The 19,176-nt window shown below is 39.3% G+C and overlaps 1 protein-coding gene across 2 annotated transcripts in view; it reads right to left on the bottom strand.

Moving 5' to 3' along the window:
* LOC128696380 (uncharacterized) overlaps positions 1–19,176 on the bottom strand; it is a 320,039-nt gene that overhangs the window by 108,548 nt on the left and 192,315 nt on the right. For both annotated transcript variants that reach the window (XR_011392930.1, XM_053787632.2), the window contains exon 15: positions 12,374–12,447. Coding sequence is in view for 1 of the 2 variants with exons in the window: in XM_053787632.2 (XP_053643607.2) it covers positions 12,374–12,447 (74 nt within the window). In the remaining variant the exon portion in view is untranslated. The remainder of the gene's footprint in view (positions 1–12,373; positions 12,448–19,176) is intronic.

The following is a 19,176-nucleotide window of genomic DNA, read 5'->3' as shown; positions in this document are numbered from 1 at the left end:
GACTGGTGTGGGTTGCATCCTGGGAGACAAGATTAAGGACCCCAATGGAAATAAGTTAGACAGTCGTCGATGACACTGACTTTTTTGGGTTATCCTGGGTGGCAAATCCTCTGGGGTTAATTGTTTCTTGGTATTCTCAATAAGCCACACCAACAACGGTGCTACAGCAGCAGCAGCAGCTGACGGTGGTACAGCAGCAACAGACGATGCTACAGCAGCAACAGACGATGCTACAGCAGCAGCAGACGATGCTACAGCAGCAGCAGACGATGCTACAGCAGCAACAGACGATGCTACAGCAGCAGCAGATGATGCTACAGCAGCAGCAGACGATGCTACAGCAGCAGCAGCAGTTGACGGTGGTACAGCAGCAGCAGCTGACAGTGCAGCAGCAGCTGACAGTGCAGCAGCAGCTGACGGTGGTACAGCAGCAGCTGTACCACCAATAGTAGCGATGGTTGACTGGGGTTTATTATACAACCTGGCCAGCTCGGAGACACGCACTCCACTTTCATACTTATCAATGATCTTTTTCTTCATCTCCATAGTAATTCTCACCCTTATTGCTGTAGGGTTGGCACTAGAAGCCTTCTTGGGGCCCATGGTCACTTATTTTCCAGAAAAAATCACCAAAAACACTGTAATAATACGAAATGTTCCGATTGTATGCTTGGATGTTACCGCGGAGGCTGGCTGGTAAACAATGCCACCGGCGGAACATGTGAGCGTGGCTCAGGCCGCACATTGGACGCGTCTCGGACGAAGGGCGGTGAGCGGGTTTTTGGGCAGTATGCGAGGCCAAATTTTTGCGATCAAAGCGTCCGGTATATGGATTGTACGTTATGCAATGCGTACGGTATGCGGGGGTCCACTGTATATATATGTTCTAGGGATGTATTGGATGTGAAAATTTAGATACCCATGGATGCGGATGTGTATTTGGATGTCTTACTTATTTTGCGGATGCGGATGCAAATGCGGATATCTGCTTATAGTACAATGCGGATGTGGACTGCAGATGTCTCATTCTAACATCCTCCCAGATGCGGATGTGGATTTTGCATGATAGAGAACACCAGTGTTTTTTTTTTTTTTTTACCATATGACAAATACTCTTGTGAGTGAGGGACTGTACACATCGACTCCAGGCTGAGGGACTGATTACCTTAAACTAATAAGAATATAAGAAAGGAGGAACACTGCAGCAGGCCTGTTGGCCCATACTAGGCAGGTCCTTTACAATCCTTCTCATTAACAAAATATTTGCCCAACCCAATTTGCAATGCCACCCAAGAAATAAATTTTGATGATTCTATTTACTCATTATGCAAGTCCCACTCAAATCCAACCCCTCTCACTCATATATTTTTTTTGTCTTTTAAGCAAGTCGGCCGTCTCCCACCGATGCAGGGTGACCCAAAACAGAAAAAAAAATCCCCAAAAAGAAAATACTTTCATCATCATTCAACACTTTCACCTCACTCACACGTAATCACTGTTTTTGTAGACGTGTTCAGAATACAACAGTTTAGAAACATATATGTAAAAAGGCACACATCATATCCTACGAAACTGCCAATATCCCAAACCCCTCCTTTAAAGTGCAGGCACTGTACTTCCCATTTCCAGGACTCAAGTCCGGCTATATAAAAATAACCGGTTTCCCTGAATCCCTTCACTAAATATTACCTTGTTCACACTCCAACAGCTCGTCATGTCCCAAATACCATTCGTCTCCATTCACTCCTATCTAACATGCTCATGCATGCTTGCTGGAAGTCCAAGCCCCTCACTCACAAAACCTCCTTTACCCCCTCCCTCCAACCTTTTTGAAGACAACCCCTACCCCGCCTTCCTTCCCCTACAGATTTATACGCGCTCCATGTCATTCTTCTTTGATCCATTCTCCCTAAATGACCAAACCACCTCAAGAACCCGTCTTCAGCTCTCTGACTAATACTTTTATTAACTCCACACCTTGTCCTAATTTCCAAACTCCTAATTTTCTGCATAATAGTTACACCACACACTGCCCTTAGACAGGACATCTCCACTGCCTCCCACCGCCTCCTCGCTACAGCATTTACAACCCAAGCTTCACATCCATATAAGAGTGTTGGTACTATTATACTTTCATACATTCCCTTCTTTGCCTCCATAGATAACATCTTTTGTCTCCACATATACCTCAATGCACCACTCACCTTTTTTCCTTCATCAATTCTACGATTAACCTCATCCTTCATAAATCCATCCACTGACACATCATCTCCCAAATATCTGAAAACATTCACTCCTTCCATACTCCTCCTCCCCAATTTTATCAAATTTTTCTTTATCTAAATCATTTGATACCCTCATCACCTTACTCTTTTCTATGTTCACTTTCAACTTTCTACCTTTACACACACTCCCAAACTCGTCTACTGAAGTTGGAAATTTTTCCTTAGAATCTCCCATATGCACAGTATCATCCCACCCCTCTCCCAAACACCCTAGCATTTACTTCATTTACAACCCCATCTATAAATATATTAAACAACCATGGTGACATCACACATCCCTGTCTAAGACCTACTTTTACTAGGAAGTAGTCTCCCTCTCTTCTACACACCCTAACCTGAGCCTCACTATCCTCATAAAAACTCTTTACAGCATTTAGTAACTTACCACCTATTCCATATACTTGTAACATCTGCCACATTGCTCCTCTATCCACTCTATCATATGCCTTTTCTAAATCCATAAATGAAATAAAGACTTCCCTACCTTTATCTAAATACTGTTCACATATATGCTTCAATGTGAACACTTGATCTACACATCCCCTACCCACTCTGAAGCCTCCTTGCTCATCCGCAATCCTACATTCTGTCTTACCTCTAATTCTTTCAATAATAACCCTACCATACACTTTTCCTGGTATACTCAGTAAGCTTATTCCTCTATAATTTTTACAATCTCTTTTGTCCCCCTTCTCTTTATATAAAGGGACTATACATGCTCTCTGCCAATCCCCAGGTACCTTCCCCTCTTTCAAACATTTATTAAACAAAAATACCAACCACTCCAACACCACTGCTTTTAACATTTCTGTCATGATCCCATCAGTTCCAGCTGCTTTACCCCCTTTCATTTTACGTAATGCCTCACGCACCTCCCCCACACTCACATCCTGCTCTTCTTCACTCCTATAAGATGGAATACCTCCCAGGCCAGTGCATGAAATTACCACCTCCCTTTCTTCGTCGACATTTAACCCTTTGACTGTTTCCGACGTATAAATATGTCTTACGAGCCAATGTTTCTGACGTATTTATATGCACAAATTCTAGCGGCTTCAAATCAAGCGCCAAAGGCCTGGTAGGCCTACACGGGAGAGAATGGGTCTCAGTGGTCGGTGTGCACCCTGTGAAAAAAATCTGGGACCCAGCGGTGCATTGTGGGAATGCCATGTTGTTAGTCCATTTTCACCATGCCTCTCGGTAAGAAGTTCCTCACTCCTCGGCGGATTGGAGGTCTTTTGTTCCCAAGTGATAGCTCTAACAGCGATGAAAATGTCAGTGACAGTGAATTCCAGGGTTTTGAAGTGAGTGTTACCGGAAAAAGTGCCCAGGATAACGTAATTAGTGATGAAAACCCAGATGACCCACAACCTTCCACCTCTGGTGCTGTGCCGGCTTGTTCACGTTCACATTCGCCTGTACCAGGACGAAAGAGGAAACTATTTGGTCGTGTACAACACCCAGATGATAGCAGTGATAGTGATTTCAAGGTCATTGAAACCAGTTCTAGTGACAGTGAGAGTGAATATTCCCCAGTGAAGCGGCAATATGTACGACATAGCATGCGGTCTGGTAGTGTTTCATATGTTGTTCCAAGGGGAAGGAGAAACTCTGGGAGCACATCCCGTGGCCCTACACCACGACCTGATAGTGAATATGACGATATTGTAACGATGGGTATGAATGGTGACAGTGAGGGAGGAGGCAGTGGTGGTGATAGTGAGGGTGGCACGGCCCATGTGGCACCATCAGCGGGCCACGCTACTACCCACACTGCTGACGCAGCACAACAACCAGCCTCACCCTACCCCACACTCCCACAACCTGCACCACCACAACCTGCACCACCACAACCTGCACAACCAAAACCTGCACAACCACAACCACGGTACAATATCCAGACCCCACCAGCAGACCGCATCTGGGATTGGCAGGATGGTGACGAGTTTGTTCCCAGTCCCCATGACTTTGATGAAACACAAAGTGAAATAAAGCCATCTTGTCCACTTGGGAACAATGCCAGTGAACTGGACTGCTTTGAGTTATTCTTCGATGAACCCCTGATGGACATTATTGTCAGGGAAACAAACACGTACTGTGATTACACCATGGCAAATACAATTCTCTCACCAAAATCCCGGCTACACAAGTGGAAGGAGACAACTGTGGCAGAGATGTACCTGTTTTTTGCCACAATAATGCTTATGCCACATGTGTATAAGCACACTGTCACCACATACTGGGCAACAGAACGCCTGATTTCAACTCCAGGTTTTAGTGACATTATAGGTGTCAATCGTTTCCTGATACTGTTACGTATGTTACACTTTTCAGACAAAACCAGGCCTGACAGAAGCGACAGGTTATATAAGATCAGAAATGTGTTTATGTACCTGAAACAAAAGTGCTGCATGTATTTTTATCCCTTCAGGAAGCTTGTTATTGATGAGTCCTTGATTTTATTCAAAGGAAGACTCTCATTCAAGCAATATATACCAAGCAAGAGGAAATGCTTTGGTATAAAGCTATTTGTACTGTGTGATTGCAGAAGTGGTCTAGTTTTGGATATCATTGTGTACACTGGCAGTAATACTTTGAGAGATACCATGAAGTTATTGGGTATCTCTGGTGATGTGGTTCGAACAATGATAGAACCATATCTTGGTAAGGGGCATATGTTATTTACTGATAACTGGTACACAAGCCCCTTACTCAGTGATTTCTTGCGAGTGAACTTGACAGACGTGTGTGGCACAGTGCGTGGTAATTGTAAACATATGCCAAGGTTCAATGCTGGCACTCGCAGAGGTGAGGTGCAAGCCTTTGCTGCCAATGACATCATGGCATTTCGGTGGCATGACAAATGTGATGTCACATTGTTGACATCAGTTCACAGAAACGAAATGGTACCCAGTGGCAGGGACAACAGAGAGACCAATGAACCCATTCTAAAGCCTGCAGCTGTCATGGACTACAACCTCAATATGCACTTAGTGGACAAATGTGACATGCAGACTGGGTTTGCAGACTGTGTACGCAAGAGTTGTAAGTGGTATATAAAGCTTTTTTTCCATCTTGTTGATATCTCTATGCTAAATGCTTATAACATATACAAGTTGAAGACCAACAAAACACCAAAATATGGTGAATTTTGCCTGTCAGTAATCAGACAAATAATTGTCAAGTACCAAGGAGCAACTCCTGCAATAGACCAGCGCCCACAGACGTCATCTCGTTTGAGGCCTGGTGATCACTACCCCATACAACTGCCTCCTACTACTGCCAAGAAAAATGCTCAGAAGAGGTGTTATGTATGTATGCATACCACAAAACGCCCACAAACACGCAGAGACTCTCGTTTTATGTGTGAGGAGTGTGAAGTGCCCCTCTGCATATACCCATGTTTCAAAGAGTTCCACAAGCTGCAGCAGTTCTAGGAATGTGTTTAGTGACTGTACATATGTATATATATTATGGAACAATAGTAATAAACATTGTTTTGTATTGTTTGTTTGTGTAAACAAAGTGTATACACAAATTAATAGTGATAAAGTTTGTTCTGTTATTGTGTTGTAAACAATGAGTGTATATTTGAAGAATGCACCTTACATTGGTCTCACAGGCCACATAAGTTACCTGGAACAGAAAAATATTGAAAAATGCAAGAAACCTTTGAATTAGAGTAAATAAAAGAATACCGGGTGGGCGGCGGTCGCCGCTGTTGCCGTACGCACGTCACTTTCTGCAAACTTTGCGGCTCTATATCTCGGTAAGTACTGATGGCAAAATTTTTTTTTTAGGCTTAAAACACTACTAAAAATATTCCTAACATTTTCATAAGAAAAAATAATTTTTTTTTTCGAATATTTGGCGACATAGAATGACAGTTTCAGAGAGGGGCCTGAAACAGTCAAAGGGTTAAAAGTTCCTCAAAATATTCTCGCCACCTACCCAATACCTCCATCTCCCCATCTACTAACTCCCCTACTCTGTTTTTAACTGACATATCCATTTGTTCCCTAGGCTTTCTTAACTTGTTTAACTCACTCCAAAAATTTTTCTTATTTTCATTAAAATTTCTTGACTGTGCCTCTCCCACTCTATCATCTGCTTCCCTTTTGCACTCTCTCACCACTCTCTTTACCTTTCTTTTACTCTCCATATACTCTGCTCTTCTTATAACACTTCTGCTTTGTAAAAACCTCTCATAAGCTACCTTTTTCTCTTTTATCACACCCTTTACTTCATCATTCCACCAATCACTCCTCTTTCCTCCTGCACCCACCCTCCTATAACCACAAACTTCTGCCCCATATTCTAATACTGCATTTTTAAAACTATTCCAACCCTCTTCAACCCCCCACTACTCATACTTGCACTATCCCACCTTTCTGCCAATAGTTGCTTATATCTTACCTGAACTTCCTCCTCCCTTAGTTTATACACTTTCACCTCCCTCTTACTTGTTGTTGTCATTGTCCTCTTGTCCCATCTACCTCTTACTCTAACCTAAATTTGAAACTACAAAATGTTTTACCTTCAAAAATCCTACTAGGAAGACTATTCCACTCATCAACTACCCTATTTCCAAACCAATACAGTGGACCCTTGCCTAACGATATTAATCCGTTCCTGAGAGCTCAACGTTAGGCGAAATTATCGTTAGCCAAATTAATTTTCCCCTAAGAAATAATGGAAATCAAATTAATCCGTTCCTGACACCCCAAAGTATGAAAAAAAAATTTTTTTACCACATGAAATATTAATTTTAATACACACAAACTGAAGAAGACATGTACAATTACATGACACTTACCCTTATTAAAGATCTGGTGATGACTGATGGGATGGGAGGAGGGGAAAGTGTGGATGGTCTTAATGTTTAGAAGGGGAATCCCCTTCCATTAGGACTTAGAGGTGTCAAGTCCTTTTCCGGGGTTACTTCCCTTCTTCTTTTAAAGCCACTAGGACCAGCTTGAGAGCCACTGGACCTCTGTCGCACAACTTATCTGTCCATAGAGCTCTGTACCTCCCGTTCCTTTAAGATTTGTCTAAAATGGGCCATAACATTGTCATTGTAATAGTCACCAGCACGGCTTGCAATAGCTGTGTTAGGGTGATTTTCATCCATAAAGGTTTGCAGTTCAACCCACTTTGCACACATTTCCTTAATCTTTGAAGTAGGCACAATGGATTCCACAACTGGCATAGGCATCTCAGGGTTAGCCCCCAAACCCTTCAAAATCTTTCTTTATTTCCATACTAATTCTCACCCATTTTATCACAGGGTTGGCACTAGAAGCTTTCTTGGGGCCCATGGTTACTTATTTTGCAGGTGAAATCACTAAAATCGCTGTGATAATATGAAATGTTCCGACTGTATGTTTGGATGCGACCGTGGTGGCTGGCTTGTAAACACTGGCATCCACGGGACAAGTGAGGCGCGCTCAGGCCACACGTGGATGCGTCTTGAACGGAACAAATCGCGTTAGAGAGTTTTTTAGCGCTAGCCGAGGCAAAATTTTTGCGTTAAAATGCATCGCTAGGCAGATCTAACGTTATGCGATGCGTTCGTAAGGCGAGAGACCACTGTACTTGCCTCTATCCTTTTGAAATCTAAACTACATAATTTGAATCCATTATTGCGGGTTCTCTCTTGGAGAGAGATCCTCAAGACCTTATTTATATCCCCTTTGTTGATACCATCTTCCACTTGTACACTTCGATCATGTCTCTCCTCATTCTTCGTCTTACAAGTGAATGTAGTTTAACCCTTTTGGGGTTTTGGCTGTACTAGTACAGCTTACGTGCCAGGGTTTTTGATGTACTAGTACGCATAAATTCTAGCGCCCTCAAATCTAGCAAGAGAAAGCTGGTAGGCCTACATATGAAAGAATGGGTCTATGTGGTCAGTGTGCGCAGTATAAAAAAATCCTGCAGCACACAGTGCGTAATGAGAAAAAAAAAAACTTTGACCATGTTTTTGGTTTAAAACAGCGACTTTGCACTGTATTTTTGAATGGTATTTATGGTTGTATTCTAGTTTTCCTGGTCTTATTTTATAGAATGGAAGACATATTACAGAAATTGAGATGATTTTGATTGGTTTCATAATGAAAAGTAATTTGAAATTGAGCTCAAAGTAGCAGAAATGTTCGATTTTTGCCAGAGTTCAAAAGTAAAGAAATCATGCCACGGGTCCATACGTCATAACTATTTCTAGTGAAATAGTTATGATTTTTGTCGACTAGTACACTGGAACTGGCCAAAAATAGGGCTCAAAGTGGGCAAAATCGCCGATGCGCAAACATCATTGAGACCGCTAACTTCGCGAGAGCATAATTCTGTAAGTTCTCTATCAAATTTCAAACTTTTGGTGTCATTATGACCGGGAAAAGATTCTCTATCTTTTCATAAGAATTTTTTTTTTTTTTTTAAATTTTGACAACCCTGAGAACAAGTCTCTGAGAGGGCCTGGCAACCCTCAAAGAGTTAAGAGTCTTCAATCGTTCTTCGTACAGAACATTTCTAATGCTATGTATTAATTTAGTCATTCTTCACTGAATGTTTTCTAATGAATTTATATCCATTCTGTAATATGGAGACCAGAACTGAGCTGCGTAATCTAGGTGAGGCCTTACTAATGATGCATAAAGCTGCAGTATAACCTCTGGACTTCTGTTGCTTACACTTCTTGCTAGGGTTATGGACACTCCTGAGCTTCAGAACCTTGCATTTATCTACATTGAACTGCATCTGCCACTTTTCTGACCAAGAATAGAGTTTGTCTAAATCCTCGTGAAGTTCCCTGACATCTACGTTTGAATCAATTATCCTACCTATCTTTGTGACATCAGCGAATTTGCTCATATCACTAGTAATACCCTCATCAAGGTCATTGATCTATATTATAAACAACAACGGGCCTAAGACTGATCCCTGTGGTACGTCACTCGTTACAGATCCCCACTCGGATTTAACTCCATTTAAGCATACTCTCTGCTTCCTATTAGTGAGCCATAACTCGATCCACGACAGCACTTTTTCCCCAATGCCATGAGCTGCCACTTTCTTTAACAGTCTCTGGTACAGTACTCTAAAATCTAAATAAACAATATCGAATTCTTTATCATGATCAACGGCCTCAAAAGCTTTACTGAAGAAGGTAAGTATATTAGTTAGGCAGGAACGGCCCCTCGTGAATCCATGCTGAGTATCATTAATCAAGCTATGCTTATCCAGATGGCTTCTTATAATATCAGCTATAATTGGCTCTAGTAATTTGCCTACAATTGAGGTCAGGCTTATTGCGAAGCAATTTGACGGTAACGACTTGTCCCCTGCTTTAACCCTTTGACTGTTTCGGCTGTATATATATGTCTTACGAGCCAGTGTTTTAGACGTATATATATTCAATAATTCTAGTGGCTTCAAATCAAGCAGGAGAAAGCTGGTAGGCCCACATGTGAGAGAATGTGTCTGTGTGCACTGTGGGTGGCATTGAAAATTGGGATGGGCAAATGTTTTGTTAGTGGGATGGATTGTAAAGGACCTGCCAAGTATGGGCCAACAGGCCTGCTGCAGTGTTCCTCCTTTCTTATGTTTTTATGTATAAAAAAAATCCTGCAGCACGCAGTGCATAATGAGAAAAAAATAAACTCCAACTGTGTTTTTGGAATAAAATGCCGAATTTGAGGTGTATTTTCCTATAGTATTTATGGTTGTATTCTCATTTTCTTGGTCTCATTTGATAGAATGGAAAACATATTACAGAAATAGAGATGATTTTGATTAGTTTCACAATGAAAATGACCTTGAAATTGAGCTCAAAGTAGTGGAAAGGTTTGATTTTTACCAATGTTCAAGAGTAATCAAATCACACTACACGTCCAATACACGTCAACTGGGGAGTCTTATATTCTTTCACTAGTGCACTGATATTATTCATACCATTTTTACAATAGTGCAGTAGTCTGCATAATAGTAAATCTTCTATTTTTTGTGTGAATAAAACCTCAAAATAGAAAGCAAGAGTAATATAAGAGGGGGCCTGGTGACATGAATAATGAACAGAGGATATGTTATTTTAGTGCAAAGAAGATCTGCAATGTTTATTCTGGACCCTATTTTGAAACTGATATTTTTTTTAATTTGCACGAAATTGGCAAAACTGCCAATTTTTTACCACTTTATTGGGTAGTTGAAATTGGTTAATGGGTGGTTTCTTGTACTCAACTGATAGAAGAAATGGAGTTCTAAAGAAATAGCTATGAGTTTGGTCAACTGGAACAATGGAATTGGTTGAAAATAGGGCTCAAAGTAGGTGAAATCGGGGATGCGTATACGTATATCGCTGCAATCGCTAGCTTTGCGGGAGCATAATTCCCTAAGTTTTTGATAAAATTTTGTACTTTTGGTATCATTACCATCGGGAAAAGATTCTCTGTCATTTCATAAGAAATTTTTTTTTTCCAAAAAATTTGCGACATAGAATGACAGCTCCAGAAATGGTCTTGCGACAGTAAAAGGGTTAAAAATTGGAATTACATTAGCCATCTTCCACATATCAGACACTACACCTGTTTGAAGAAAAATATTAAAAATATTAGTCAATGGTTCACAAAGTTCTATTTTACACTCTTTAAGAACCCTTGAAAAAAAGTTCATCCGGGCCCAGGGATTTATTTTGCCTCAATCGGTCTATCTGTTGGATAACCATTTCGCTAGTGACTATGATATTGCATAATTTATCGTCTTCAAGCCCACTATAAAAATTTATTACTGGGATATTGTTAGTGTCCTTCGGAGTGTATATAGTATATAGTTCTTCTATTTTCCAATTAGGTCCACGAATTTGTATTGATAAAGCCACTGGATGGCGAAACATCTACAATAAAGACACCCAGAAGTTGCACATTTGTCTTAATTTCATATTGAGTATATATACATCCAAAACACTGGCTCATAAGATGTATATATACAGCCGAAACAGTCAAAGGGTTAATAACATAGGAACATGATGTACATTCTAGAATGAATAAAATATGTCATTATATATGGAAGGAGTAAGTGGTGGTGGTGTTGTTGTTGTTGTTGGGTTTATAAGGGCCACTGAGAGCATAAGTCATTAATGTTAGTGGTAGTGGAGGCGGCACCAGAAGCCACCAACACTATTCACACAAAAATGTATGTATGTAATTTATAAATAAGAAATATTTACACTTTAATTTATAAATAAGAAATATTTACACTTATTGTACCCTGGAGATGCTGGCATTGGTTTAGGGTCGTGGAAGATAAGCAGGGCAGCATATGTTTGTCAGTGGCCCTATATACCTCCAATAACATTGAAGGAGTTAGTTTCGTGTCCTTTTTCTATCGCTTAACTTACTTGCTACACTGTTAATGCTACACTTTATTGCTGGCTGGTGCTATAGCCTTAATCGACCCCTGCTGCTTTAGTATCGTACATATCGTAGAATCACTGAAGAAGTAACATTCTCCCCTCTCTCTTCCTCCTCCACTTTGGTACTCTGCTACGAGTTTTTCTTGAATAATATCGTGTTTCTCACCTTCTTTATCAATGGGCTGGCACTAGCAGCTTTCTTTGGGCCCATGATGGCTTATTTAGCAGTCACACAGAATAAACAAAAGCAAAAGACAATGAATTATTACGAAATGTTTCTTATAACCTCGCAGAATAATGTTCACTCACCAAGACACAAAGCGACACTGCCTCAGAATGCGTGTGTGAGAGGTTTTGTGTGCGTGCGGCACTCGGATAGGTACCGTACCACTGATGAGAATGGAGGAAAATAACAAAAACTGAGCCAATATTTTTCCACAAAAAAAAAAAAAAAAAAAAAAAAAAAAAATTTGTGATAACTGAAATTCACGAAAACAGAGCCCAACAAAAAGGGAGGGTCCACTTTAATTCTTTTTCTGAATAAAATATTTTCTTTTTATAATTTCCATAATTTGGATAAGACAGAGCACAAATGTGTGTGTTTAAGAGATGAAGAGAAGTCAGAACATACAACAGTTATACAATCATTTGTCCTGCACTCTTAATTCCAAAAATCACTCACTTGCTTAGCTGTAGGATTCTGTAGGAAGTCTCGAACCCAGCGTCGCCATCTAAGCCGTACTACTTCAGGAGTGTCTGATAAGAAAATTTAATTTATCTAAACTTACACATATTGAAAACTGAAGTTCAAATGCAGAGAATTGAGTATTTACCTCCCAAAAATGGGATATCTACTCAGAGTAGGGCTACCTACCACATATTATTGGCCATTAGTGAGACTTTATTTATACAATAAACATGCCTAGCTATAACTATAAACCACAAGAAAATTCAGAAAAAAAAAAATATAGACAAAAATACTTATACATAATATCATGGCCACATATTGTTATTATTAGGTTCAAGGAATGCAGTGATCTCAAGCTTGTTGGGGTTGCAATGACACCAGTATCATGCACTTTCTGCACTGTCATTCTCCTTTCTGAATTTTATTATCACCAATACTAGATTATTTGCAGACGACACAACATATGTATTTTCCCATCCAAACATGGTCATACTAGGAAACACAGTTAATGTCAAATTGCAGAAAATATCTGCCTGGATGATGATTAATAAACTTACCCTGAATACTAATAAAACCCATTTCATTCAGTTTGGAAACAAAGCTACAAATGATCCAATTAACATAACGCTAAACGGATCATCAGTCATAAGACTCACAGAGGGAAAATTCCTAGGTATCCACCTTAACAGTAGCCTTAAGTTCCAGACACACATACAACAAATCACCAAGAAAATCTCCAAGACTGTAGGCATACTATCAAAGATAAGGTACTACGTTCCACGATCAGCTCTCCTGGCACTGTACCATTCACTCATATACCCTTATCTTACATATGGAATTTGTGCATGGGGATCAACAACATCCAATCACCTAAAACCCCTAATAACCCAGCGAAAGGCAACAGTAAGAATGATAACAAATTCCCACTCCCGCCAGCATACTCCACCAATTTTCAAAAGTCTGAATCTGCTCACCATTAAGAACATCCATACTTATTATGTGCCTACCACATACACAGAGCAATACACGCAAATATAAACCCTCCATTCAAACTTCTCCTCACCAACCTAAACAGGACACATGATGACCACAACACAAGACACAGATGTCTTTTTGATATACCTTGTGTCCATATCACACTGTGTAAAAACTCTATGCACATAAAGGGCCCCAAAATATGGAATTCATGACCAGAAGATATTAAAGTAACCCGGTCTGAAAAGCCACTTAATCACCCTAGACTAAATGCCAAATACTCAGTACACACAAACTCACATCATAACTTCAACAATCACTTTGAACCTTTTATCCATTGTTGACAGGAATATAACTGAATCATTGTTTTCACAAAAAGCATTTTTGAATATATGAATATATCTTTTGTCTTATACAAATCTGATTCACTTATAATTAATAATCTACTGAACAACTATGAAATAAATACTATCCTGCTGTACAACTATGATATAAGCCTTAGTGTTAAGTAGTCTGTAAGCCAATAATGTTAAGTTGGCCCATAATGCCTAGGCATAATAGAGGCTCTCTTTGCATTGCAACCCACTATTGTAAATACAAAAACTCAATGTACTGTTTGCAAAGACATGAAATAAATAAATAAATAAATAAATTAAGCTGTCATGATCTTTGTGCACCCACCTAGTCCCCCTCACTCACATGAAGCATAGGTAAAATTATTATTGTCTTCTTGAAGGCCTTTGGATTATTAACCCAAGTAATCCAAGAAAGCTAAGACAGTTAAGCAGTGTTTTTTTTTTTTTTTTTTTTTTTGAGCTCATCAGTCCTCTCCCTGGAGATGAAATTTACAACAGCTAAACACAAAGATACCCTTTATTGCTAAGTGAATAGAGGCCGCAGGTATAATGAGACTTGCCGATACATGTTTAGAAGGAAGACATATGGGCAAATCTCCATACACCTGCTGGCCTTGTTCATCTATCAATAAACAGATAATTACAGTACAGTAGGGCCTTGCTTCAAGTGTTTTAAAGTTACTGCATATTTCATATGTACTCTGATAATTATATTTATGTGTACCTGTACAGGTACCATCCGACTTACGACCAAGCTTGGTTCCGACCAACCGATAGTAAGTCAAAATGGACGCAAGTCGAACCTTTGAAAATTGCTGACATACTGGGTAGGGTATAATGTTAAACCTTTCCTATATAAACTACCTACATAGTACAGTAATGTAATGTATAATCATTATTTAATTCTTTTTCCCATAATTTACTTCTATTGATATATTTTAATTATTTATGTGCTGTATTTTATGTATACATGGTAGTGAACTGTATTGTAAATTTTACATCTCATACAGTATCTTATGTTACTGTTATCTTTAACCCTTTCAGGGTCCACAGGCCCTCTCAGAGACTTGTTCTCTGAGAAAAGATAGTTATGAAAAGATAGTTTTTTTTTTCTAAACATTATAGGCTAAACAAAAATTTTTTACCATCAATACTTACCGAGATATGGAGGCGTGAAGTTGACAGAAAATGCCCGGTAATTGGTAACATCGCCGATTGCCGTCACCCGGTATTATTATTTTTTTTTTAGGTACTATTTTCTATTATTTATTAATTTTTTTTCCAAGTAACTTTTATGGGCTGTGAGAATAATATTAGCATTATTTTATAAGTTTTTTCTCTTTATTTACTACACAATAACTCCACAAACACTGTTGTCCTTATATTGTTTATAATTGTTGTTTTCACACACAAACGATATAAAATGTTGTTTATTGCTATTTTTCTATATTTTATATACACATATGCAGTCACAGGAAATGTTTCTAGAAGTTATGCAGCCTGTGGAAGTCTTTGAAACATGGTGTCATGCACAGTGGTGTTTTACACTCCTCACACATAAAACGAGTGTCTCTGTGTTGTTGTGGGCATTTTTTTGTGTGAGCACAGACGTAACACCTCTTCTGAGCCTTTTTCTTGAAAGCAGTAGCAGGCAGTTTTACTAGGAAGTGATCACCATGCTTCAGACGAGAAGGTAGTTGTTAATTTAGTGGGCAGTCAATTGCAGGTGTTGTTCCTTGGTACTTGAATACTATTTGTCTGATGACAGACAAACAAAATTTGCCATATGATGGTTTGTTTCTGGTCCTCATCTTATACATATTATAAGCATTGAGCCTGGAAATGTCCAGAAGATGAAAAAGAGTTTTATGTACCACCTATAACTCTTGTGAACATAATCAGCAAACCCAATCTGCATGTCACATTTGTCCACTGAGTGCATATTGAGGGTATAATCAATCACAGCTGCATTTATACTTCTTTTACAACCCCATCTATAAATTTATTAAACAACCATGGTGACATTACACATCCCTGTCTAAGACCTACTTTTACTAGGAAGTAGTCTCCCTCTCTTCTACACACCTTATCCTGAGCCTCACTATCCTCATAAAAACTCTTTACAGCATTTAATAACTTACCACCTATTCCATATACTTGCAACATCTGCCACATTGCTCCCCTATCCACTATCATATGCCTTTTCTAAATCCATAAATGCAATAAAAACTTCCCTACCTTTATCTAAATAGTGTTCACATATATGCCTCAATGTAAACACTTGATCTACACATCCCCTACCTACTCTGAAACCTCCTTACTCATCCGCAATCCTACATCCTGTCTTACCTCTAATTCTTTCAATTATAACCCTACCGTACACTTTTCCTGATATACTCAGTAAACTTATTCCTCTATGATTTTTACAATCTCTTTTGTCCCCCTTCCCTTTATACAAAGGGACTATACATGCTCTCCGCCAATCCCTAGGTACCTTCCCCTCTTTCATACATTTATTAAACAAAAATACCAACTACTCCAACACTATATCCCCCCCTGCTTTTAACATTTATGTCATAATCCCATCAGTTCCAGCTGCTTTACCCCTTCATTCTACGTAATGCCTCACTCACCTCCCCCACACTCACATCCTGTTCTTCACTCCTAAAAGATGGTATACCTCCCTGGCCAGTGCATGAAATTATCACTTCTCTTTCTTCGTCAACATTTAAAAGTTCCTCAAAATATTCTCGCCGTCTACACAAAACCTCCAACTCCCCATCTACTAACTCCCCTACTCTGTTTTTAACTGACAAATCCATTCGTTCTCTAGGTTTTCTTAACTTGTTTAACTCGCTCCAAAATTTTTTCTTATTTTCATTAAAATTTCTTGACAGTACCTCTCCCACTCTATCATCTGCTCTCCTTTTGCACTCTCTCACCACTCTCTTCACCTTTCTTTTACTCTCCATATACTCAACTCTTCTTATAACACTTCTGCTTTGTAAAAACCTCTCATAAGCTAACTTTTTCTCTTTTATCATACCCTTTACTTCATCATTCCACCAATCACTCCTTGTTCCTCCTGCACCCACTCTTCTGATGATGATGATGATGACCAGAGCTTTGGTAAGATGGGTAAGGAAGAAGGATGGGTAAGGATAGAAACATTGGAAAAGGGTGGGAGGGGGGAGAGAGGTAGGATATATAAGGTAAGTGGCCCAACCACTTTGGTGTAATTTAAAAAGTGTATGTGAAATGATAAGATATTCTTTAAGGGGTATAATACTAACCCATCAGAGTCACATAGATATAACAGATATATAAGTACATGACTCTGAATTGGTAGTAATTATACAAGTTGCAATTGCTTTTTTTTGCGATTGCACAACAGATATTTATGCGACAATGAAGGCAATAATTTTCTGGCCAGTTTATGGAATTACGTGACAATGGCTTCTTACAGGTGGTGTCCAGCCATGGTAAATAGCATAATTTTTACATTAGATTGTTATATAAGATGTCTCCCTAATTGGGGGCGATGATTTTCTTAGTATACATAGAAGGGTTCTGGTGCTACCCAATCTTCTTCATCAGGGAGGTTGCTCAATATCATGGGTTGATGGTAATCATCTTTATGTATAAAACGACGGACCCTCTGTGGGAGAGTCATTCTTTGAGTCCTGTGAGGAGGAGTATTGTTTATATAATCTGTGGTATTTACCACTTGTATAGGATGTTCTCTATCTGGCATGTATAGTTCTTGCATTGAATAGAGTTGTTTCTTTTTTAGAGTGTCGAGGCGTACATTTATGGCAGTAATATCTTGTTGTATGTGTAAATCTGCCATTTTAACTCTGTCTCTCCTCCTGGTATCGGTAATGAAGCGAAGAGCTCTATTCTGGACCCTTTGTAGCCGTAGCATGTTGGTCGTTGTTGTTAATGACATTGGGACACAAGGGTATTCAAGTATTGGTCTTATTATCATTTTATACAGATGTTTTTTGACATGTTGAGGGGCTTGATTGAATCGAAAGAGACTGTTAAGACCGGCTTTGGCTATGCTGATCTTTTTAGTTACATGAGATGTTGAGTGGAGCAGCCTGTCTATTTCATATCCCAAAATCTTGTTAGGGTTTCTAATGGCTACAGGTGTACCTCTGATGGAGATACCCCCTTTATCTTCAATTGTTGATGCAAAACATCATATCGTGCTAACAAGGACCTTGTCAGGATTAGTCGTAATTCTCCATTTCTTTTCCCAATTAGTTGTTCTACGAAGTTCAATATTCATTTTTTCTGACTCTCTCATACTTGTAATTTCCTGTTACCGGAGTTGATGAGACGACATGAATAACATCATCTGCAAACTGTGTCACAATTGTATCATTAAACTCTGGTTGAGGAAGGTCATTCACATAAATGTTGAACAGAATTGGACTTAGACAAGAACCTTGTGGGACACCAGCTGTCGGTATAAAAGGCTCTGTCGACCTGCCATGAAAGGTGGGAATGATTTTTCTTTGAGTTAAGAAATTATATATTGATCTGAGAAAAGTCCAGTTATGGTCTGGTAGGTCAATGAGTTTGTATATAAGGCCATCATGCCATAAGCTATCAAAAGCTTTATGAACATCTCTGGTGGCAATTAAGGCAAGATTGCCCTGATGTTTTAGACTTGCTACAGTATCGAAAATAACATTTATTGCATGATTGGTACCTCTATGTGTTCTAAAGCCAAACTGTTTTTCAGTAAAAAAGTGATTAAACTCCATATAGTAGTTCAATCTGTTGGAAATGACTTTTTCAAGAACTTTTCCAGTGACTTCAAGTAAAGATATAGGTCTATAGTTCCCAGGTTGGTGGATGTCTTTATTGGGCTTACTAAGAAAGATCATCCTAGCAGTCTTAAAAACAATTGGAAAATGTCCTGAGGCCAAGATGGCATTAAAGATATTTACCAAAGACTGTTTACAATTTCTAGGTAGGTACTTTATTTGTTTCATTGTTATTCCAGAGAGGCCAGGGGCTCTATTTCTCATTCTGCCAATAACCTGACTCATCTCTAGTAATGTAATAGGTCTAGTAAGCGGGTGGGTATCTTCAAGAGTTGAAGTATCGATGGAAGGTAGTGGTTGTAGGTCATCCAAGTTCTCATCTCTCCATTCATTTACCAACTGATAATGATTATTGTTAAATTGACGACTGTTATTGTGGGCTAGAATTTTCTCCCATACATTATAGGTAGTAGGTTGGTAGACACCAACCACCCAGGGAAGTACTACCGTCCTGCCAGATGACTGTGAAACAGAAACCTGTAACTGTTTTGCATGATGGTAGGATTGCTGGTTTCTTTTTCTGTCTCACAAACACGCTAGATAACAGGGATATCTTGCTACTCCTACTTACACTTTGGTTACACTTCACAGACACACACATGCATATATATATATATACATACATCTA

This window comes from Cherax quadricarinatus, chromosome 39 (genome assembly GCF_038502225.1).
Source record: "Cherax quadricarinatus isolate ZL_2023a chromosome 39, ASM3850222v1, whole genome shotgun sequence".
NCBI classification, from domain to species: Eukaryota; Metazoa; Arthropoda; class Malacostraca; order Decapoda; family Parastacidae; genus Cherax; species Cherax quadricarinatus.
Note: the sequence above shows the minus strand (reverse complement) of the source record. Positions and strands in the feature narration are given on the sequence as shown.